The sequence below is a fragment of the Odocoileus virginianus genome, chromosome 10 (assembly GCF_023699985.2).
Source record: "Odocoileus virginianus isolate 20LAN1187 ecotype Illinois chromosome 10, Ovbor_1.2, whole genome shotgun sequence".
NCBI classification, from domain to species: domain Eukaryota; kingdom Metazoa; phylum Chordata; class Mammalia; order Artiodactyla; family Cervidae; genus Odocoileus; species Odocoileus virginianus.
The window spans coordinates 24,047,908-24,071,773 of NC_069683.1; the positions used below are offsets into that span (position 1 = coordinate 24,047,908).

The 23,866-nt window shown below is 50.0% G+C and overlaps 1 protein-coding gene across 2 annotated transcripts in view; it reads left to right on the top strand.

Moving 5' to 3' along the window:
• The first annotated feature begins 239 nt into the window (after positions 1-239).
• ABTB2 (ankyrin repeat and BTB domain containing 2) overlaps positions 240-23,866 on the top strand; it is a 180,056-nt gene continuing 156,429 nt past the window's right edge. The window contains exon 1 of one of the 2 annotated variants that reach the window (XM_020912246.2): positions 240-1,569. In XM_020912246.2, the coding sequence (XP_020767905.2) occupies positions 687-1,569 (883 nt within the window). In that variant the 5' untranslated portion in view covers positions 240-686. Of the gene's footprint in view, positions 1,570-3,285; positions 3,398-23,866 lie in introns of those variants that run through there. The other variant, XM_020912247.2, reaches the window with a different exon arrangement.

Below are 23,866 nucleotides of genomic sequence, written 5' to 3' on the forward strand. Positions count from 1 at the left end.
TTTCCCATCCACCAGGTCGCTCACTCGGATCTCTTTCCCCCTCCTCCACCGCCCCCCTCGGCTGCTCTAGACCCTCGGCCTCCAGCCCCGCCTCTGCCAGCCCTGGGTTTCACCCGCGGCGGAGTGAAATCAGCAAAGTGACCGCCCCTCTGGAAGATCATTGGTGCAGCCCCTGCCCGTCGCGGCCGATGATTGGTGGGCCGCCCGGGTTATTTGCATGCCGGCGGCAGCCCAGTACCCAGCTATGCGGGCGGCTGGCTCCGCGCAGAAGTTTGCAGAGCGCTTTCTCGCCGGTCGGTCCCGGACTCGCGCAACGCCCGGAGCCGCCTCCCTCGATCGCCGCCACCCTGTTCTCTCGGGATCCCTTCTCTGCGGAGGATAGACTCTCTGCTTCAGGGAAGTTGAGGTGGACCAGGGGGATTGCGGAGGAGGGGCGGCGGAGGATCGTTCCAGTGACAGCTCGGAGTCGGGACGCCGGGAGCGTGGGGCTCTGGCCGCCGCGAATCTCGCCCACCTTCCTGCGGCCGCCGGGTAGGCGGGCGGGCGATGCGGCCGCCGAGCCCCGCGGTGCTGAGAGAAAGGAGGGCGCCCCGGAGAGCCTAGAGCTTGTTTCTGCCGACTTGGGGAAGGGCGCATGGAGTTGTGAGCGCCCCTCGCTCGGCGAGGCCGCCCCGGGCAGGCTCCCCATGGCCGGGACGTACAGCTCCACTTTGAAGACGCTGGAGGACTTGACCTTGGACTCCGGGTATGGGGCCGGGGACTCGTGCCGCTCGCTCAGCCTCTCCTCCTCCAAGTCCAACTCGCAGGCGCTCAACTCTTCGGCGCAGCAACACCGCGGGGCGGCCTGGTGGTGCTACTCCGGCTCCATGAACAGCCGCCACAACAGCTGGGACACGGTGAACACGGTGCTGCCCGAGGACCCCGAAGTGGCCGACCTCTTCTCGCGCTGCCCGCGCCTGCCCGAGCTGGAGGAGTTCCCCTGGACCGAGGGAGACGTGGCCCGGGTCCTTCGCAAAGGTGCCGGCGCCCGGCGGCAGCCCCTCTTCTCCGCCGAGGCGGTCAGGCGCCTGGCCGGGCTGCTCCGCCGGGCGCTCATCCGGGTGGCCCGCGAGGCGCAGCGCCTGAGCGTGCTGCACGCCAAATGCACCCGCTTCGAGGTGCAAAGCGCCGTGCGCCTGGTGCACAGCTGGGCGCTGGCCGAGAGCTGCGCGCTGGCCGCGGTCAAGGCCCTGTCCCTGTATAGCATGAGCGCGGGCGACGGGCTGCGCCGGGGCAAGTCGGCGCGCTGCGGCCTCACCTTCTCAGTGGGCCGCTTCTTTCGCTGGATGGTGGATACCCGCATCTCCGTGCGCATCCACGAGTACGCGGCCATCTCGCTCACCGCCTGCATGGAGAATCTGGTGGAAGAGATCCGGGCCAGGGTGCTCGCCAGCCAGAGCCCCGACGGCGGAGGGGCCGGAGGCGGGGAGGTGTCCGCGGAGGCCCTGGAGATGGTCATCAACAATGACGCCGAGCTCTGGGGCGTCCTGCAGCCCTATGAGCATCTCATCTGCGGAAAGAACGCCAATGGTAAGCACGCGGGCCCCCGGCCCGTGGACCGGGTAGGGGAGAAGTCCGACCTGGGCTACGCAGGGGGTGAATTTCCTAGGACCAAGGAGACTCAAGACCTGAGAGAAAGCGTTTGGTCTTTGGGTAGAGTTCATTAAAGAGTCTTTCCCGAGGTGGTTCTTTTGGCGACTTGACTTTTGGAGGTCAAAGTAGTGGTTGATCTTCTGTTTCCTGTTCTGCGTCGTGTTGTCGCTGTTGCGGGCCATTCATTGAACCTCTTGATGAAGCCATCCCTGAACCTCTCTTGGCGTGAAGCGGACTGCCTTGTGGCCCTCTGCCTTGCTTGATAGGTCTGTAGTTGGCCTCTTTCCCCGACCACTAGGTAGATAAACTATGGTTCGGTCCTAGTTCTGTCGAGTACAGTAGTAGCAGCCAGAGGGTCTGGGCTGCAAAGTCTTGGCTAAGTGGGATGGAAGGAGGGGAACTGGATGCCCAGGACCTAGCCCTGCCACCCTGGGCTTTGCTGGATTGAAGGATGCCTTTCAGGGCCCTCTGGGGGAAGGTGGAGTGGTAGTGGTGGGTTCTTAACTGTGAGCCCAGGGTGATGGAACATGGTGACTTCTGAATCTCCTTCCCAGAAAGGGAATCACATGCCAGTTCCCAGACCTGACTTTCCAAGCTGTCACCAACCAAGTGAGCAATTAATTAAAACCCTATGTTGTATTAAGTGCATGACCTTCTAGACTTTGCTGAAAGAAAGGATGACTCCATAGTCATCAACCAAGTTAGGGGGAAGAGGGGTGGGGGATGCGCAGACAGCATGGTGTCAAGTGCCAGAAAGAAACCTTTGGGTAGTTGCGTTTCTCTGAAAGAGGACGTAGCTTCAGTGCAAAGAGTACAAGGGAAGCACTTGACCTTTTCACTGGAAAGGTTACGGTGTGACCTGGGTTCAACAGTAAACTGCCTACCAGACTCCCAACTTCAGGAGTCAGCAAACCATCAGTTCTCTAGAATGATACTTTGGTTAAACATCCTTACAGTCTGATCTGAGGGCCATTTTAGGGGCTGCATTCAGTGGCAAATAATTAGTACAGAGGAAGAGGCCAGGTGGGTATGGAAAAGGCATAAAGGGAGTCATATTTAAGTGTGGTTTTACATAATCATAATAGCTAAAATCTTAAACTAGCACTTAACAGCGTCAGTCACTGTTTTCAGCACATTGATATATAAACTTAAGTAATTCCAGCCACCCTATTAGGTAGGTACCTCTAGTATTATCCCCATTAGATAGATGGGGAAACTGAGGTACCCAGCAGTCAAGTAATTAACCCAAGCTTACATGGATATTAAGTGACAAGAATTTGAACCCAGGCAGGCTCCAGAGTTCAAGCTTTTAGCCACTAGAGGAGAGGAAGCAGCTTTGTTTTCATTGATCCAATTTCCAAGGGGAGCAGTTGACATCTAAAGACTTCATTTTGAAGACAGTCCGTCTCGACCAGCATGGCTGGCTCTGACTTTCTTGGGTTTTGTTTTTAATTCCGGCACAGCTGAAAGGAGATGCCAGGAATGGAAAGAAGAGTGTTTGCCTTTTCATTTTCCTCCTCTTAGGTCAGAGTTGAGGTCAGTCCAGAATCTCAGCTGATGATGTCACAGCTGATAATTGTGCTTTGCCCGCCAGGTTTGTGGCATCAGCATGGGGAACACAGGCTCCAGGAGAGGAAGTGGAGGGCAGGGGGATTTCCATACGGTTGTCAGAGCCCAGGAGAAGCAGTCTGAACTTTTGGCTGAGGGGGGGCCCAGTCTGAACTCAAGCAAGGAAGACTCCTAGGAGAAAAAACAAGACCGTAAGGTGGGTAATAGGTGACAAACAAATAAACAAAACATGCCCTTCACACAGAACTGGTGCCCCTCAGGTTGAGACACTTCTCGGTTTTTCTAACTGTAAATTGAAGCTGTTAAGAGCAGCTGCCTCCTCAGGGCCCTCTGAAAAGTCAGTATGGGAGAAGTGTCTAGAACACAGGTCTCTTCCATGAACGGGCTCATTTCTTATCTAGGGTCATCACTCCTTGGGGTTTTCTTTGCAGGGTGGGATTTTGACCCTGTGATTTGACCTCTTCCTCTCCATCCCGCACCCCAAACAATCCTTCTTAAGCCGTGGTAGTTGAGACAGCAGGGCTCTTGTGTGACAGACAACACATCTCCTGGATGCCCAGAGCAAGCGTGGCCCTCTGTTTCCTTCAGTCTCCAGGGAGCTCTCCTGCAAGACAGGTGACCATTCGCTTCCCCTGAGTAATATGGATGCTCATTTTTTATACATGAAAACCTGAGGGAGGCCCCAGCAAACAGTAACCAGGCTCATTTATTAAGTCCCTTTAGACAAAGTGAAATGAATGTCTAGTAGAGAGGCAATGAATTACTTATGCCTGAAAGCTGACTTCAGAGGGAAGCACAAACTGCTTAGGAAAGAAGTGGAGAGATCCTAAACCTTTGTTGTACCGAAATAAGCCAAGGCCAGCAAGGTTAGCGTCTACACAGCTGAAGTCTAAGTGGCAAATGGCCGCACACAGGAGGGAGAGTTGCTGGCTCACAGTCTTGTCCTGCTGCTCTTCCCTTCAAATTATATATTTATTGTTGTTATGCCTGCTAATTATACAGCAAGGGCACATGCATTTGAGTCAGCTATATAGGACTCTTAAACTTTTAATGTCTTCCAGCCGGGAATTCAAGAGCCCTAATCCATCTAGTCCAGTCCATTACTCAGAGTACTGGGCAAATATGGTTTTGCTCAACCCAAGATGGATGATAAAAGTTCTATGGTGTTTATAAAACATGATCTCAGCTTCATAGAGCAGCAGGAGTTATATATCGCTTGCTCATTTGGTATCGATGCGCCTGTTCCCAGGGCAGTGTCATTAAGTGATGCTATCTTCGTGGCTTCCTTAAGAGAGGTAGAGAAACCACTTTAATAGAGTGGTATTTATAAACAGGGAGCTGGCAGAAAATAGAAGCTTCTCTCATCCACACCTCCCTTCTTCCCTCCCTTGCTCATTGTTGTATGTCAGTTTGATGCTGAGCATCCCTTGGGGTTTCTCCCTGGCCATTTTTCTTACTAAACATTCATGAATGTCCATGCCTTGGAGATAATTCCCTTCCATTCAGAAATGCTAGGTTAACTGATAGGGTTTTGATGAGAATATTCCTACTCCAAAACAGTAACCAGGAGCATGAAGGGAGCTCCATCATAATGGTAAGGAGCCAAAACTTTGGAATCGCAGTAAGGAAGCTCACCTCTGCTATTTCTATGAGTGACCTGGGCCATATTTCTTAACCATTCTAAGCCTCAATTTTGTTATCTGTAAAATGGGGGATAATAACAGCACTTAACTCCTCAGGTTGGTGTGAGGACTGGATAATATCATAGATTTAAAGATTGAATCACATAGTAAATGCTTAATAAATAGTTTCAGTTCATTCAACAAGTATTTACTGACCACTGACCCTGTCTGCACCATTGTGAAAAGTACTAGATTAATTGGGGGAGCGGGAGGGTCCTCCTCTCATGAAGCAAACTAATGGAGGAGACAAGGAAAAAGTGAACAAACAGGGATTTATTTTTAGCAGTAAGTGTTATTAACTACCACCAAAAGCAAAGTAATGGGATAGTATGATTGGGACTAATTTAAATGATGGCCAAGGAAAGCCTTTCTGAAATTTCATTAGGAAGAGATAATATATCAATACCGCTGCTGTCTAAGGATCTCAAAGGGAAAAAAAAGTGAGGACCTTTCTGAATTATTCACTTATTTATCAGCTGAGGCAAATCCCAACAATCTCATTTGCAGCGGAGAAATGAAAGGGCTGCGTCTAGAAAGCTCTTCTAGTTGTAGGACTCATTTAACACCGAGCTTATAGGATGGGTTTCCATCACGATAATCAACTCCAGGAGCAAGGGTTAATTGAGCTGCTAGTTGCTGTTTAATCAGTTTCCACACCTGCGTAGTTTGGGGAGGGGGAGCAGCTACCCTCCTTTTTAACTGTTTTATTGAAGCCAAGAGAGCTAGTAAAACTGAAACAAAGCAAGCTTGTGGAAATGCAGACTTTTTTCCCCCTTGAATGCCTGAGAAATGCAACCCAGCTTTAAGTTGTTAGAAGAACAAGGTGGGGTTGTTCTGCCTCCACACCAACTGAAGGGCCACCTCTCTGAATTTCCGCAGCACCCAGGGCCGATTCCTGAGTCGTTCCCTGCGTGTGTCTCTCCCATCACTCTTTGGGTTCAAGGGCGCCCGTGTCTCCCCTGTGCCTTCCATGGGGTCTGGCACACAGCGGACACTCCAGGAGTGGCAATCGGACAAATGATTGATACCACCATACAAAATGTTTACTTCCAGAAACTTCATTTGCATTCCTTTGACCCCCTCAGAAGACTTCCCCGCTTTCTACCGTGGCTGAGAATTTCAAGTTCTTGGTGAAGAGAGGCAGCATTTTGGAGAGTACCCAAACCATGGGGACATCACTCAGTCTTTTGATCCTCTAATCCTGAGCGGGGCTCCCTACACTGTGAAGAGTCAGTGTAAATAGGAGGGATTTCCGGTTGCGGGGGCTTCCTTCAGTGTGCGGTATCCACAGCGGGGGTTTCACAGCAGCCGTCTAACTGGCCACAGAGAGACCCACAGGAAGATTGAGTTCAAAGAGGCACTCAGTTCCCCTACGAATAGCAACAGCATCTTGCCTGCAGTGCTGCCCTAGATGGCCAACTGTGGATGACTATTGCTCAAAGGGCTTCCCGGGTAACTCAGTGGTAAAGAACCCACCTGCCAATGCAGGAGACCCAGGTTCGATCCCTGGGTCAGGGAGACCCCCTGGAGAAGGAAATGGCAACCCCATCCAGTATGCTTGCCTGGAGAATCCCATGGACAGAGGAGCCTGGTGGGGAACAGGCTATGGGGTCGCAAAGAATCAGACACGACTGAGTGAGCATAGCATGGCACTGCTCAGAAGAGGTTGCATCTGTGTTGTACCTCACCTGCCTCCAGTCTGAGGGTGGCACTAAGGCCTTCAACGACCTGGTCATCCCAGGGATGCATGGACAACATCTCAGGTCTGAAGTGAGCCAGGGACGCTGGGCTGTGAACCCTCAGGCTGGTCCTTATCCCATTTCCCATCAGTACCCGTCCTTCCCCAGTGCTCTGTCTCTCTTTCCACATTCCTCCAGCTGTAATAACAGGCCTGACCTCTGCACAGCTCAGAAACCTTTTTGTTTGGGATCTTGCCCGCTGCCTATAAAAACCCATCGAGTGGGATGCTCTTTCACAGAAGGATTCACAGCTTGGTGACGGCCAGGCCAGGACCAAGCCCCATGTCACTCACGCCCTAGGCCTGTGCTTCTTCTGTGAAGAGTCCCAGAAACAACGGTAGAGAGGGACAGGGCAGTATTTGCCCCTCTGCCAGTGGAGGCGAGGGTCAGACTCACAGACTCGGTGGTACCTATTGGAGATCTTGCTTGTTAATGGCCTGCTGTGTCCAGGCACTTTACATCCTTTAGGTCAGAGAATCTTCACAACCAAGGTGAAAACCAGGCATCAAGGCCTAAGTCTGGATCTCCCTCCAGAGGATGTGTTACGCTGTTTAAACGCTGCTTGCTGGTGGGCCCGGAGTGTCCCGCAGGTGCCATCCATTCTAAGGCGCCTTTATTGCTAGGTCTGAGGGGCAGGGAACTCTGCCGCCCAGGGAGGGCCTTACAAGTGTTAACTGCTGAGTGATCAACAAGCTTAGCTGGATGGAGAAGCTGCCGCCTCCATCTTCCAAGAGAGGGGAGAGCCAGCTTGGAGGAGGACACCCAGCAGGAGAGAACCCAAAGGGAGCCCATGTTTAGGCCACTGGCCTCAGGACACTCAACTCATTTGCTCTGGAGCCGACAGAAAGTCTTCTGTGAGGGGGCCTTTGATTTCCTCCGAGTGCCCTACAGTGTTGGGCCGTTGGTGAAACCTCAGAGCCGGGAGCACAGGGAGAGAAGAAATCGGCGTAGCAAGCGCTGAGACGCTCCGGCTTTGAAGTCTGAGCTGGGCCCCAAATTGCCTTGCCTCTTACCAGGGCCTGGAGCAAGTCACTTCAAGTCCCCGACTATAAAGCTCGGGGCCGGCTCTCATCCACAGGCGGTTATGCTCCATGAATACTCACTGCTCCCAGGACGTCAGAGCTGATGTTGGGTTGAGCGTTGAGAACTTGCCCAGGGTGGGGCGGCCCGGGTGTCATTCCTGGCGCCCTCCCTTGTGAGTTGTGTGATCCCGGGCAGGGTTACTGCTATGCCTTGGTTTCTTCCTCCGTAACAGGATTTGGACTGCATCACTTTTTTTTTTTTTTTTTAATTTTGGCCTCACTGAATCTTGGTTGTGGGGCACGGGCTTTTCTCTAGTTGCCACACGTGGGGATTTCTCTAGTTGTGACACAAGGACTTTGTTGCCGTGCAACATTTGGGATCTTTGCTCCCCAACCAGGGATCAAGCCTGCATACCCTGCATTGGGAGGGGGATTCTTAACTGCTAGACCACCAGGGAAGTCCCTGGACTGGGTACATTGTGTTGCAGGGCTGTCCTGGGCCCTGAAGTAAACTTAGCAGCATCCCAGCCCCCTCCCACTAGATGCCAATAGCATCTTCCCTCCCCCACTCTTCCCACCCCAGCTGGCCAGTTGTGACAATCAAAAATGTCTCTAGACACTGACAGATGTCTGTTAAGGAGGGCAGAATTGCCCCTGGTTGAGAAATACTGCTCTGTAGTAGAGCTGAAGAGTACCCAACTCGTAGGGTGTTTGGGAGGATTTACTAAAGGTCTCTGTGAGGGACTTTGCACTGGGCCTGCACATAAAATAGTCATTCTAATCACTGTTATATTTTTTTTGCAAACTGTATTGCATGCACCCGTCGAGTTCACTTTTTGCCGAAGTGGGCATTGGTAGTGCGGGCGAGGACCATGACCCAAATCCCAGGGTGACAAGGATGAGTCACACAGCTTTCCTGGGTGACTAGTAGGGAGGAGGAAGTTACGGAATCTGGAAAAAGCACCTTTAAACCCTGCTCGGTTATGGCTCCACTTGCCCTTAGGGGCTGGCAGCGGGCAGTGAGAGCCGACCTCCCTCTGAGCTCCAGGCCGACCCGGCCAGGAGGACAGTGATAGCGCAGACTCAAAGCTGCGCTCACTCTGCTGGGGAGTCACTCTGCTATGTGTCTGGGACCCTGCCTCATGCAGCTGCCAAGCCCTGAGCTTCAGGACAGCAGGTGTTTTGTGTTTGCTGGCCTGTCATGTAAACATACTTTGTGGTCGTCTTGCTTGTTTTAAAAAAGGCCTAAATGGTTTTGCAACTTTGGCGGTAGGCTTGGAGCAGCTTGCCGAATTGGGAGGAGAAGCTTCAGAAACACCACCCAAAGTAAGCCTGAGGAATGCCACGCCGGCCTCGTTAATCAACTACTGCCGAGCGCCAGCTACATCTAAGGCCACGGAGACAGATGGGAGGAGGATGGGAATGGATCTTGCCCGTCAAGAAGTTTAGAATCTAGTAGGGACGGCAATGGGCTTTCCCGGTGGTCCAGACAGTAAAGAATCCGCCTGCAATGCAGGAGACCTGACTTCACTCCTTAGGTTGAGAAGATCCCCTGGAGAAGGGAATGGCTACCCACTCCAGTATTCCTGCCTGGGAAATCCCAGGGACAGAGGAGCCTAGCGGATTACAGTCCATGGGGTCGCAAAGAGTCAGGCATGACGTAGTGACCATGCATGCTGGGAAAGCAAAGCATGTCCATGGATCCTTCCAAGGATGTAAGGTCCTTACATTTAAATGACAGAAGATGCTAAAGCCACATCTTCCCCACTGCCCATCAGCGGTATTTTTCTTGAGCCATTTCACTTAATCCCCCCAAGCTGCTCTGTAAGATAGATATACTGTCCACCCCATAGATGGGGACCCTGAAGCTTTGGGTGACTGGAGAGCTCAAAGGGGAGAGGTGAGCCCTAGCTGGGTGGGAGGGAGGGAGTCGGGGCTGCTTTGTGGAGGATGTAGTATGTGGTCCAGGGGCACTGGGCTGGGCTGTGATGGGGAAGAGGAAGTGGTGCTGAGAGCATGCAGGCTTCCAGGCAGAGGGAACAGTGTGAGCAAAGACCTGGAAGCCAGCGTGTGTGTGTTGGAAAAGTGACCCTCTTTGGCTGGAAGGTTCAGACACATGATGAGGAGGAGCAGGGCAGATAACACAGCAGAGAGGAAAACTTTCCCACATCTTTTATCCAGATGTTAAGGAGCCTGCCAGAGCTCAGGAAGAGAGTTTTCCAAAACTCATTTTTATAATTCAGAAATGGAGTGTGTCTGCTCCCCAGCGCATCGTAACCACAGCCTCAGACCTCCCATTACCCCTCTTGTTGATTGAAAGCTTGACCTCAGAAATGCCCCCGGCCTCTGTCCTAAGACTACAAGTAAGGAAAGAAGGCTTTTACCCCAGCAGACCTGGGCTGAGAGGGCCTGAAGAGCGAGGCTGCCATCAACTTTACTTCCCTCATGCAATTTGACTTCTGACCTGGCATTTCTTGCAAGGCGTTGAACGTAGCATTTCAAGCCAAAGCAGTCCTACTAGGGAATGAAGATTGGGGCTGGCACACCTGTTAAATGAGGTTGTTGGCCTGACTCTTGCCAAGGCAGGATCCTCAAATGTGGAGGCAGAGAGGGACAGAAAACAGGATAAGAGGGTCCCAGAACTTTAGAGTTGGGCTTGGTATGTTCAACTTCCAGTTTGGAGCGTATCATTTTGGAACATAACAGCTCAATTCTGAGAGATTTAGTCACCTTCTCATTCTTGCTGAAGGTGTTTCCAGAGCACTGATAATCAAGATTTCAGTCCTGTTAGCTGTTTGATATTGAGGAACCACCTTCAAGGTCAGTGCCACCTGGATTGAACTCCCTAGGGTCCAGCTGAATTCTGCTGACAGTAGTAAAATGAGATAGATCATCAATGGCTTAGCCCATAACTCGGGTGTTAGACCTTTTCCTGACCCCAGTGTTATAAAGGAATTTGTCACTTGAAAAAGAAATCTCATGAACATTTTGCTCGCTCTATGTATATATACACACACACAATCATTTATGGTTAATGGTTTGAGGTCCATTGTTTTCTAAAATTGAGCTAGGCAAGAGGTTGGGAGTAGGGGGTGGTCAGGTCCATGATGAAAAAATTACATAGGAAAGCTGAATTTGGAAGTACCAGAGGTAGAAGGTTAGGGGTGGGGAGAGATTAAAGAGGACCACAGATAGAGTGAAACAGGTCTTTCAGTGCATGCAAATCATCCCTAAAATTGAGGCTAAATTTTGTTGAAATTTTTACAGCTTTTCTCCTGTATCTTTTAAGATATTGAAAGCATTATTTGCAGTGAGGAGAGCTGTTCATGAACACTCATTTCACAGACCAAGCAAGTGTATGTGCACAAGCATCTTGGACCGTCCAGTTCTGAAGGCTGTGGATCCAGAAAATTCTGGGTTGGAGCTTGGCCTCTCCATGACCTGGAGTGAATCACTCCATCTTCTTGGCTCTCTGTTACTAATCCGTGGCGTGAAGAGGTTGGACTAGATTCTCCAAGGGCCCCTCTGTCTCCGATAATGTTTCTAGACCCCACGTGGATGTTGTGAAGTCACTTTCCTAAGGTCGAGCCCTGTAATTAGTATCCTTGGGAAAGAAATGGGCTGGGATGGGGCTGGCCAAGCTCTCGAAAAGGTGGCCCGGGTAGTAGGACCAAACACCATCCTTTTTATATTAGGATTAACCATGATTACTCTGCTTAGATTTTTTCTTCCCCCACTTTCCTCAGAAGGTGAGTTCTGTCTAGTCTTGGCCGACCCACCGCTCCAGCGCTCAGCAGCTGTGTCCAGGTCCTGGCCGGCCTGCTGGGTGGTGGGATCAGCCCCGAGGTGACTTCATGCAGCCGGTGTTTGCAGCCCGCCTACCCGGCCTCAGATATTTATAGCAGGGAGCAGCTAGGGGAAAAAAAAAATTAAATATGCTACACCCTTCTTTATACTGTGTGGGACAGAGACAGGCATTGTGAGGAATTTAGAAGGCAGGGCAGTATAATCCAGCAAGATATTTTTAAATGCTATTTGTTGCAGTTGGCAGGGCCGGTTCTTCAAAGGCAGGGAAAGTGAGAGTAAGTGAGGATGACAGGCTGCCAGGAATTCTGAAATTGAGACGGGAAGCTCGGCACCCCAACGGGTATGGGTTCTGAACCCTGATTTCCTTCAGTCGCAGAGTTTGAGCAGGGCTTGGGGAGGTCCCCACCAGAGCCGGGTGAGTGGGGCGGCTTGTCCCTCTGCCCACCCCGGCCCATCTACTCTACAAATTCCCAAGTTCAAGGTGAATCAAATGTTCTGGAGAAGCAGCACTCATGGCTGAAAAAGAAAACCAGAGACCCGGTGCTACTGCTTTAACTCATTTCAGCAGCTGGGAAAACCACGTTGTACGTGGGGACACCATTTGGAAGCAAGTTGCTTGCAGCTGTTCTCCGGGCTGTGTGATCTTTCCAGGACGAGCCAGGCAGGCCAGGGCTGTGCCGGGACCCAGTTCAGTAGCAGGTGAGAGGGCCTCCGGGGGAGGCTCCCTCTGAAAAGATGAGAGACGCCCCCCCCGCCCCCGCCCCCCGCATCCCCGCCACCACCATCTGTCCCACGGATGCTTGTAACTATCCTGGGAGAGGCTGCCATGTTTTCTACCGTGTTGGTCTTGCAGGACATGGGGTGGTTACGGTGGGAGGGTCTTTGGATTGGGATCCAGGGAGAGGCTAAGAGTTCGGTTTTGAGTGCATCAACTTTTTTGTTCAGCTTTTATGTATTTGAGGACTTACTGTATGCGGTGTTAAAACAAATGAATATGAGAGACTCAAAGGAGGGGAGGGTGCAGGCCCAGGGGATCGTGAGGAGGAGGAAAGTCTGCTGGAGGAGACCGGGGAGGCCAGCCAGGCTAGGGAGGATGGCTCTGGGCAGAGGGAGCAGCAAGTGTGGGGTGAGGCCATGGAGGCTGGCGGGTCACGTGACAGGAGCAGGGTATATACGTATTAAGGAGATGTGATCAGAGAAGGAAGGGAAGGAGTGCTCAGCCAGGTAGGGCCTTGGAGGCCACTGCGTGGCAGCTTGGCTTCCAATTCTCAGTCTGCTGGGAGCCACTGGAGGGGCCAAGGCCCAGGACTGACATGGTCTGATGTACATTTTAACAAGATCACGCTCTCTGCCATGTTGGAAATGAACTGTAGCATCAGCAGGGATGGCGCAGCATGACTGCTGAGGACCCTTTGGTGATGATCCAGGTGAGAGGATGGTGGCTTGGGTGTCAGTGGAGGAGGTTATTGATGGTTTTTTTGTTTGTTTGTTTTTTAAGATTTTTTTCATGTGGGCCATTTACAAAGTCTTTATTGAATTTGTTTCAATACTGCTTCTGTTTTATGTTTGGGGTTTTTGGCTGCAAGGCACGCGGGATCCTAGCTCCCCGACCAGGGATTGAACCCGCACCGCCTGTATAGGAAGGTGAAATCTTAACCCCGGGCCGCCAGGGAAGTCCCTAGTGGTGTGTTTTGAAGTTCGAGCCAGCAGGACTTGCTAAGAGCTTGGATGTGAGGGATGAGTGAGGAATCTGTGTGACCCCCAAGGTTTATGAGCAACTGAAAGGAGAGAGTGACGTGGACTGAAAGGGGAACAGCTCTGTAGGAATAAGCAGGGCTGAGCCAGAGACCCAAGTGTGGTTGAGCTTGCTTGTCTCAAACTTTATACAGAGAGCGATCAAGCAGGAGGGTGGCCTCCTGTCTCCTTCACGGAGGAAAGGCCTCCGTGAGCATCTTCAGTCACGATGGATTGATGCGCTGCCCTCCTTTGCCTTCCACGAGGTTAGGCACTGTGCAGCAGGGCCAGTTAGGACGTCAGGCAGTGGAGATTTAATTTTCAGTCTTATCATTCTTTGGTTGATGGCCTTAAGAGCCCCCCTAAATTTTGCCTTCACAGGCAGCCAGCAGCCTTTAATGAAGATCATCAGATTCATTGTTTCCTGTCATTAGTGTGAGGTCTGTTTAATTAGGCCCAGTTGTTCTGTGGATTGTTGTGACTTTGAGCATGTGTCCTTCAGTTCTGGGAAAGCAGAGTTTCCATTTCCAAGCAGCTTTGGATTCCTGGAGGTCAAGTCTGGGTCAGAAATTTAGCCGGAAAGAGAGCTGTCGGGGGTGCTTTGCGAGGGCACAGGGGCCTGGAGGGGCCCAGAAGGGCCTTGGGAGCAATCAGGTGTCAGAGAGATGATTTGACCCCTGCTGCTCAGGTGACATAGGTAGCTAAGAGATGGAATCTGAGCATCACCACTGCCTGATAGCCAACTTCGTCTCTGAACCTCAGTCTTCCTCTTCTGTTTAATGGGTATACCATGGTTTCTAACTTAGAGTTGTTTCAGGGACTCTTAACCCTGGATTCACACTAGAATCACCTGGAGAGCTTTTAAAAAGAAAGTGTGTGTGTGTGAAGGCCCCACCTCCAGAAATTCTGATATAAATGATCTGGAGTAGGGCCCAGACCGTGTGCATAGAGTTCTTGGGAGAGTCTGATGCTCTATAAGCACTCAGACATTGGCTGTTATTCGTGGTAAAATGAAATCATTGTTCTAGAGCATTCGAGTCTGCCCTACCCAGGATGGTGACTTTCCTTCACTTCCCAGCCATGCTGATTTGGCTCGCTCCTCTGGCAGGATCACCAAAACACACCCAAGAGGAGCTTGAGCTGTGAGGTTCGCATGAAAAGAGCACAGTTAGATCCAGAATGGCAGCGGCACCACGGAATGATGTTACCCAGCCCACTGCTAAATGAGGGAGATTAATTCCATCTTTCAGAGGAAGAAACCGAGGCGCAGGGAATTTCACTTGTTCAAAGTCATACAGTTAATGAAAGGTGGAGACGATCATCAAACGCCGGCAGCCTCACCCCTGATTCCCCGCTCAGTCACGCCCTGTTGCCTCCCAACCCAGAGAAGCTGAGAGACTCAATGCTCAGCTCGCATCTCCAGCACATACCTGCTACGGTTGAGCCTTTACAGAGTCCCAGCCCTTGCCACATGCTTCACGTGTATGGTATTGAGTGGTCTATAATTGCCCAGTGAGGTTTGTATTCTTCTTATCTCATTTGACAGCTGAAGAGACTGGGGCTCAGAGAGGTCAAGATAGCATAGCTGGAAGATCAGCTGGGCTCCGAGGTCTTCATCCACTAGGCTGCCTCTGTCCTCCCCCCGCTTCTGTCCTCAGCAGCAGCCTGAGGTGCTGAGCTGAAGCACATGCGGAAATTTCCTGAGCCAAGAAATGAATGAGTTTGTCCAAAAAGGCTAGAGGAAAAGCATCCCTCATGGCTTCCGAAGGACTGAGCCATTTAGGCACCTTAAAATAGGAACGCCGCTCAGAGGGGTCACCATCCTGACCCGCCTGAGGGCTGTGGTACAGATATTTGTTTCTCTGGGAGTTTAAAGCCATATTCTGCGAAGCACGGCGCTTCTCTTCTGTTGCTGTGAATGAAATAACCTCTGAGAGATTGTGTGGGTTGCTTAAAATAGTTTCAGAGGAAGAGCGTTTGGAAGCTGTTAGCTTCTCGAGTCTATTTCCTCCTGATTTATGACACCTTAGAGAATGCCGGGCCTCTTCTTGTTTACCCTCTGGTTTTTTCTTTCTGCCATATTTTAGCCCTTGTGTCATCGTAAGACGAAAGAGTTTGTCACCCAAAAAAGTGACAACCTTTCCTAAGTAATTTAATCAGAGGCTCTATACACATTTTTTTTTCTTTTAAAAGGAAAAAAGAAATGAGGCGAGGCCATTTGTTTTCCAATCCGTCATTTCTCTCTTCCAGCTGCTGAGATTCCAAAATCATAGCGATGATGTTTATTCTGGGGCAGGAAGAATTTATTTTATTCCTTCACACTAAGGTCTGCCCTGGGAAGCGCATGTTTTCTTACAGTCTTCCTAGCGTGGGAGCCAGGACACCTGACATACTGTGAATGTGAAAGTGAAGTCAGTCAGTCGTGTCCAACTCTCTGCTACCCTGTGGAGTATAGCCCACACAGGCTCCTCTGTCCATGGGATTCTCCAGGCAAGAATACTGGAGTGGGGTGCCATTTCCTCCTCCAGGGGATCTTCCCAACCCAGGGATCGAACACAGGTCTCCTGCATTGTAGGCAGACGCTTTAACCTCTGAGCCACCAGGGAAGCCCTATCAGACTGTGAGGGAGAGGAATTGCTCTATTCAACACAGCAGCCAGTAGCCATGTAAAGCTATTGAAATTTAATAACATTCAATATGGTTAAAACATCGCGCACATGACATTTCTAGTGATCACTGGTCATGGGAGGCAGGTGGCTATCAGATTGAACAAGGCAGATATGGACCATCTCCATCACCGCAGACATTCCATGGGGCATGTGGCCACTAAAGTGAGTCATTGGTTGGTCACTTGGGGCCAGCTGAAGTTTCACAGATCTCAACATTTTAACCATTATCCAGCCTCTCTGAAGCCATCTGTGTGCAGAAACAAGATTCATGGATGTGGAGATTAAGGCTATGTGGCTCTAACCTCTAGACCCTTGACACAAGGTCAGCTTTTATGATTTCCAAGCTGCCTGGCCTGGAGCAAGTCAGCCTCTGAAGTTATCACTGTCCCTTATCAGTGAACTGGTGATCTGAAAGTACCCTGTAGGGGTTTTGTGAGGGTTAAACAAAATAAAAAAACACACAACACTTAGCAGAATGCTTGACACATGGTAACGACTTACATGTGTTACAAAGTTGTTCATAGGTTTTCTCATTTGAATCGTTCTTGTCATTTCCAACAAGGACTCAGATCAGTTGTTGACTTCCTCAGTGGCTCAGATGGTAAAGCATCTGCCTACAATGCAGCAGACCTGGGTTCAATCCCTGGGTCGGGAAGATCCCCTGGAGAAGGAAATGGCAACCTACTCCAGTATTCTTGCCTGAAAAATCCCATGGATGGAGGAGCCTGGCAGGCTACAGTCTTTGGGGTCCCAAAGAGTCGGACACGGCTGAGCGACTTCACTGTCATTTTCAAGACAATGAAACAGGCTTGGTGGAACACTATTGCTACTGGCCCTGCTGGTGCTCCTAGGACCAAGCAATAGGACTTGAACTTGAGTTCTGCTTTTTCTGCTCCAAGACTGATTTCCTCCAGGGCTGGTTGGGTAACCCTTTGTCATAAGTCAGAGGAGGTGTGTCTGAACTAGAAACTCATTCAGGAACTGCCTATTCCTTCTACCATTTGAGGTGAGCTCTTTTCAGAGGTGTTTTGCCTAAAGCCCACCCATCATGTGCACTCGGAGAACTGCCAACAGGAGCGCTCCTTCCAGAGTCTTTGGCTTCTTGGAGGTTGAAGTTTGTCCAAGAGATTAAGGCTGTTAGTGCTCCACCTGCTCTGTGGCCCTTTTGTGTCCTTTGCTATATGAGGACTCAGCCTGAGAGAGCCCTCAGTGGAATTCTGGTAGAGGATGACTTTGAAAGGAATGTCCCCTGTAAAGAGTAGGACCAGGAGAGGCCTCTCTGATGTGATGAATAGAAGGGGTCTGAGAGGATGTTTGCTCATCCCTGGAGCCTGGGTTCAACCCCTGACTCTACTACTCACTTGCCCCAATCATATAGCTAGCTAGTTGACCTTTCTGCACCTCAGTTTCCCCATCCTTAAAATGGGAACAGTGTAAGAGTTTACTTGGCATGGTGGTGGTCAGGATAAAATGCAAAATAAAGCACTTAGCTCGGTGCCTGACACAATGTGACCACCAAGTGCCTACGGCCGATGCCACCCATCGCCACCTCTGCCATCCTCCTCGTCGTTGCTTCCAGGCAGTGGCATTTGGTGCGCTTTTACTTTCGGGTTCTGTTTGCATTTCCTGCTTGAGGGTGTCTTAGCTGTTTAGTCAGAAGTGGTCTTTAAGTGAATCTTAGCTCTTTGAATGTCTTCAGTTAAATTTGCGTACCACGGGTCTCTTTGTGGTCTTTTTTTCCTTTGTATTTTTCTCACTCCTTTCTTCCCTCCCTCCCTCTCTCCTTTCCTTGTCTGACTGTCTGTCTTTCAGATGGAAGGGATAAACAGCATGACTGTGCAATTGTCATTTCAGTACCTCACCTGGTATCCACCAGCCTGCTTCTCTACTGCTGGTGGTATGGCCAGTACCACCAGTCAACCGGTATAATCTGAGAGAACTGGATTATTTCTATAGGATTAATTTGTGGTGTGAAATGCCCAGGGAGTTATGCAATTACCACTCATTTGCCCACATCCAGAATGTGCTCAATCTGCCTCTTGTAACGAAATCCAAATGGCTTGGAACCATATGTGGGGAATCGAGTAATTTTCATCACAGTTGTTACAAGAGATGGGTTTAAAATCAGGGGGATCCAGATGCCACTAGCGGTGGTGACATCCCTGCTTTCCTTCTGCTCATGGTTCTCCTGGGGGAGGCACCACTCTCAACCGGAAGCTTCCAAGGAAAGGAAGTTGGGGGCCAGGATATTACATCATTGTGTTGACATTTCTTTAACCTGGGCCCCAGCATGGGCCCTCCCAGGCTGACCAAACCCTTGTCCTTTGTGTGGCTTCCAGGCACTGATAGATCACCCCTGGTTAATGGATAACTCAGACTCTGCTTGGCAAAGAGCCTCCTTGTTAGTTATCTGTTCTGTGCTCTCTCCCACTGCCCACTTAGTCACTCATTTGTGTCTGACTCTTTGTGATCCCATGGACTATAGCCCGCCAAGCTCCTATGGCCATGGAATTCTCCAGGCACGAATACTGGAGTGGGTTGCCATGCCTCCTCCAGGGGTTCTTCCTGGCTCAGGGATTGAACCTGTGTCTCCTGCATCTCCTGCATTGCAGGCAGATTCTTTACCACTGAGTCACCAACAAAGGCCCTCCATTAGCACTGGGGCCCCTCAAACCTCAAAAGAACCCAGTGGGGTGTATGTGTACATGTGTGTATGTATAGCATGAGTCCACACATCCTCCCCTCCTTCCTAACATACAGAAACCACTTAAATCAGTCATTTCCAGGCCTGGCTCATTGCTGCAATACTTTAAAAATTCACCTGGACCCCATCTTGGATGTGTTAGGTAAAAATCTCTAAAAGTGAGACCGGGATATCTGTGTTTTTAAGATGCGCCTCAGGTGAATCCCATCCTGTGTCACTTAGACTTGGGTTTTGCCTTCGAGGCTCCTTTGAGAATGTGCACTGGGCAAATGGCAACCTGAGCAACAGACTGAGCAGCTAAACAATAGCAGCAGCAACTGGGCAAAGCTCCCTTAGAACTGGCATGTGCGGCTGGTCTGTGAGGGTACCCTCTGGGAGCAGTGGGATGGAGACTTAGGTCCCTGAGCAGGAGGAGGTGCGGGAGGGTGTTGCCTTAGAAAAGAGAGCCAACCTTTGTGGGATGCTGTCTTGGTTAATCATCTCAACCAAGCTGTGAGGTGGTGGAGATAAGGACACAGGCTGATATTCATCTTAAGCTGATATTTATTTATCTTTGGCTATGAGATAGGACAATTCTAAATGATTTGCATGGATTATCTCATGCAATGCCCACAACAGCCTAGAGGTATAGGTTCTATTACTTATTCCCACTCTACAGATAAGGAAAACTGAGGCCTGGAGACAGTTTAAATGACTTGGGTTTCCCTCATAGCTCAGTTGGTAGAATCTTCTGTGAAGCAGGAATCCACCTGCAATGCAGGAGACCCGAGTTTAATTCCTGGGTCTGGAAGATCCCCTGGAGAAGGGAATGGCAACCGCCTCCAGCTTTCTTTCCTGGAAAATCCCATGGACAGAGGAGCTTGGCAGGCTACAGTCCATAGGGTTGCAAGAGTTGGACACTACCTAGCGACTAAACCACCAAACCATCTCCAAGGTCGAGTCATGGGCTTTCCCTGGTGGCTCAGATGATGAAGAATCCACCTGCAATGCAGGAGACCTGGGTTCAATCCCTGGGTCGGGAAGATCCCCTGGAGAAGGGAACAGCTACCCACTCCAGTATTCTGGCCTGGAGAATTCCATGGACAGAGGAGCCTGGCAGGCTACAGTTGCAAAGAGTCAGACGTGACTGAGCAACTTTCAATTCACTTCTTCACTTCCAAGGTCACACACAGCATGTGACAGAACAGGAGGTTGAGGTTAGTGTGACGAGACCTCAGAGCCTATAAATCCCATTTCGGAACCTGGCTAGAGCCTTATACATAATCCTTAGGTTATTGAGAGTATATCAAATAAGAATCTTCTAAGTAGAATGTCAGGTTTTCCATAGGGATTCTCTGTGCCACCTCATTTTAAGACCTTGTCGTTTGGCCTTGCTAGCCCTGGTTTTCAGAGGTTGGTCATTCCACCCCACCCCACCCCCCACCCCCCAGCAACTGCCCATTTCCTTCTTCCCGACTTGGCCCCTGCATGCAGCTCTTCTGGGAAAGAGGCCTGGGGTCAGGGCCTGCCTCCATAGATAAATCAGTCAGGTTCTGGGTGTGCCATACTCACCACCCAGATGCAGACTCAGCACAGGCCCCCTCTTTGCCAGCATCCTTCTTAGTCACTTGTACTCAGATGGCTGTCCTCCTGTCTAGACTGAGAAGCATACAGCTTTGTGATAGAAGGCTTGGATGTTCAACTGGGCTGCCTGGATTCAAAGCCTAGATCCACTGCTTCCTTGACAGATTCCTTCACATCTCCATGCCTCAGTTTACTTGTCTGTAAAGTGGAAATAATACTACCTACCTCGTGTGACAGGTGCAGGAATTAAAGGAATTCTACCTTCTAAGATGCCTGAAACCAGCGCCTGGCATGGAAGTGTCCAGGGCAGTGGCCTTTATGATGACGGCAGTGACTGTTTGGGGTGGGATATCTTTGGTGACACTTTCTGTACCGTGATGGGGAGCCCACTCACCCACGAGCATATGCTGAGCATTATGGTCGAAAGATCAAGGGCTTGGGAGACAAATCTGGGTTTAATCCCAGCTAAGCTGATTTTTTTTTTTAATGTGAAGCCCCTCTTCCTGTTTGTTTTGCTTTGTAATCTATAAAGTAGAGACAACAGTAGCTGCCCTGTGCTGTTGCAAAGGAGAAATGCAAAAATGTAAGCAAAGCTTCTGACAAGGTGCATGGGCTTAGCTGGCAATGAATGAATGGGGGAAAACCCAGAGCTGAATGAACCTTAGAAATAAGTGAAGATAAAAATTAGCTTCAAAAGGTTACATACAGTCTGGTACAAGTTTTACAAAGTTAAATTTTTTTAATGTAGTGGAGAAGTTCATCACAGCTACAATAAATACTGCATAAAGGAGAAAGTTGGTGCGTGCATACTTAGGCACTTCAGTCATGCCATACTCTTTGAGACACTATGGACTGTAGCCTGCTACATCCTCTGTCCATGGGATTCTCCAGGCAAGAATACTGGAGTGGGTTGCCATTCCCTCCTCCAGGGGATCTACGTGACCCAGAGTTCAAACCTGTGGCTCCTGTGAACCACCGGGGAAGCCCCAAGGGAGAAAGTGAGGAATGGAAAACACGGGTGATAGAATGATGGTTACACTGGGTCTAGAGAAGGAAAGAGATGAACTGACGGTGAGGGGGAGGGAAGTGATTGTCAAGGCTCTAGCTTTTGTTTTAGAGGTGAATTTACATTATTGTACCTCACTAAAAATGGTCATGAACCAAGCATTACACACTCAATTTGTGTAACTGAGGCTAAAATAATAGTGGGTTTTCAATAGGTGGTAACTATTATCATGACCCTGTGAAGCATCTCATGGCACAGACCACCATTAATACTGCCTGAGATTGCCTGTCATCTGTGCAAAATACCCCGAGAACCATGCTTTTCCGCCTCCAGCCACAGTGGCTTCCATATGCTGACACAGAACAGAGTGGGTATTTAAGCTGCCTTGCTTCTTAGGTTTTCTGGGCTGGTCTTGGACATGAGCGCCCGTGTGCGTCTAAAGCAGCTGGACAAAGACAGGTTTGTTTCTGCCCATGCTATGCTAGATACAGAGGCTTTCACTGGAACCACTTGAGCACTCATGCTAGCCAGGAGATTTTCTTTCCAAGGGAAGGAAATGTTTGGGTTGGACCTGATGGTATTTGCCTTGGTATGATCTGAGACCTCTCTGCTTCCATTGCCACCCCCAAGCATCATGACCTTTGCTTGTGGCTTTTCTTTGCCTGTGGCTCCCTCTCTTAAGGGAAAGGGGAAGCATTGGGTTGGGGGGGGGGGGTGGTTCATGAGACACCTCAGTCATGTGCTTGTAAATCCCTGGCCTCTCTGGGCATTAGAGATCCTATTTTCCTTTCCTCTGAATCTGTGAATGTAGAGAAGATGAGAGCGTAGGCTTTGGAGGTCAGGACACCTGGCTTCAATGTGGGGATCTTCATTGTGTGATTTGAGATTGAGGCATTCTATTTTTTCCCCTACTTTTAAATGGAGGTACATGAAAGGTAGAATCTTAGTGTATAGCTTGATGAAATCTTTGCCAGGCACATACCTGTGTGGCCTATCCAGGTCAAGATCAAGATTCAAAACACTCCCACCCCAGGAAGTGCCTCTGGGACCCTTCCCTGTCAGTTTCCATTCCCTCCCCCACCAAGTATCCGTTATTCGGACTTCTGTCACCATCCGTGAGCTTGCCTGTTCTTGAACTTCTGGGGAGCTGGGTACGTTATGAAATCTTTCTGAGCCCCAGCTCAATCTCTCCATTTTTAAAACTGAAATTGTAGAACTTGTGTTGTAGTTTTGAGTTGAGAGAATCAAATGAGGCAACATGTATAAAGCCATTAGTGAAACATGTGTAAAACAGTGAACAGTCATGTAGAGCTGGTGATGATGGATTATTGTGTGGTTGACTTAAGCCTTTGCCTGTTCTTCACCCAGGGACATAGGCCCTTCCCTGGGTCTCACTGCAATTCCCGTGCTCCCTCTGACCCATCACACCCTGGGACCACCCACCACCCCCCCCAATACACTTCTGAGATTGTGCCCTCTGCGGCTTTCAGCATTTCATAGTAAAACAAGTCCTCCTCGCTTAATAAGCAGAGGAAATGGGCAGGAAAGTGGAGTTCTGCTGCTTCTGCCTCTTTTTAAAAGAGGGTCTGTTTGCTCTATTAGCAAAATCAACAGAGGCGTTGCTGGCAAGGGCTGCACTGGACGGCTGTCCCTGGGTCCCCAGACGCCAGGCTTGCCCAAGTGCCTGGACTCAGGGGTCATCGGTGAGGTTTCAGGAGCAAGGGGAAGAGCCACCTCTTCCAGCTCGTCCTTTAAAGAGCAAAGCGCTCCAAATAGTCTACCGCTGTGACTACCTGAAATTCGACAATTATAATTTATTTCCTTAGGTCTAGGGTCGGGGGCATGGAGGGAAGCAGAGGCGTCAAGGTTTGGGGGTGGGGAGTCGTGTGTGGTGGGGGGCATATTTTAATGACATATGATTCCATTTGATCTGAATGGTTTTTGCTGTGTCATTTCTTCAGGGGAGGTCTTTATGAAGAAGGAGGTAGCACTGTGCAGTTGGTGGGTGCAGTGATGACACAGGAGAGAGCTGATGAGGGCAAATTCCCTGTATTTATGATGTGGTCTAGGGCTCGGTCAGGCCACAGGAACCTCTACACACAGTTACAGGATACCTTCATCACGTCAAGTGTTGTGTCAGAAGGCAGGTGAAAAGTCACAGTCCCTGCCCTTCAGGGAGACGCTTTGAGTTGGGTAGCAAGAATTAAAGGAGCATTTGTAACACAGTTTATTATGTGCTATACTTGGAAGACCCTGGCCCCTAATCCAGACGGGGGTGGGGGAGGCACAGGGTTATCGCAGTCCTGGAGGCAGTGTCATTTGCATTGAGATCTGAAAGATAAACAGAAGTTAGCTCTCAAAGCGCTTGACCCACATCAGTGCATCCTTGCGACTCTCAGCAAATACATTTCTAAGGTTAACTTCTGCCTACCCGATGAATGAGATTTTGTTTTTACTGAACTGTTTGACTCTCTTGCTGGTGGCCAGACCATTGATTTTCTTTTTCCCCTCAGCAATCTTAGAGCCCCTCTCTCTTGCGCTATGGAATTTTGAATCCACAGGTCTTCTGATTCTGCAAAAGATTTTCATTTCCCTTCGAGGCGAGTGAGAAAGTCTGGGTGGGGAGATCCATCTGCAAACTGAAGACTTTATTAGTAAGGTTTTATGAGTAAGAGAGTAACCCTGCCACAGAACCAGATGAGAAGTGTGTTTGTTATGGAAGAAGATGCCCACTTGGCA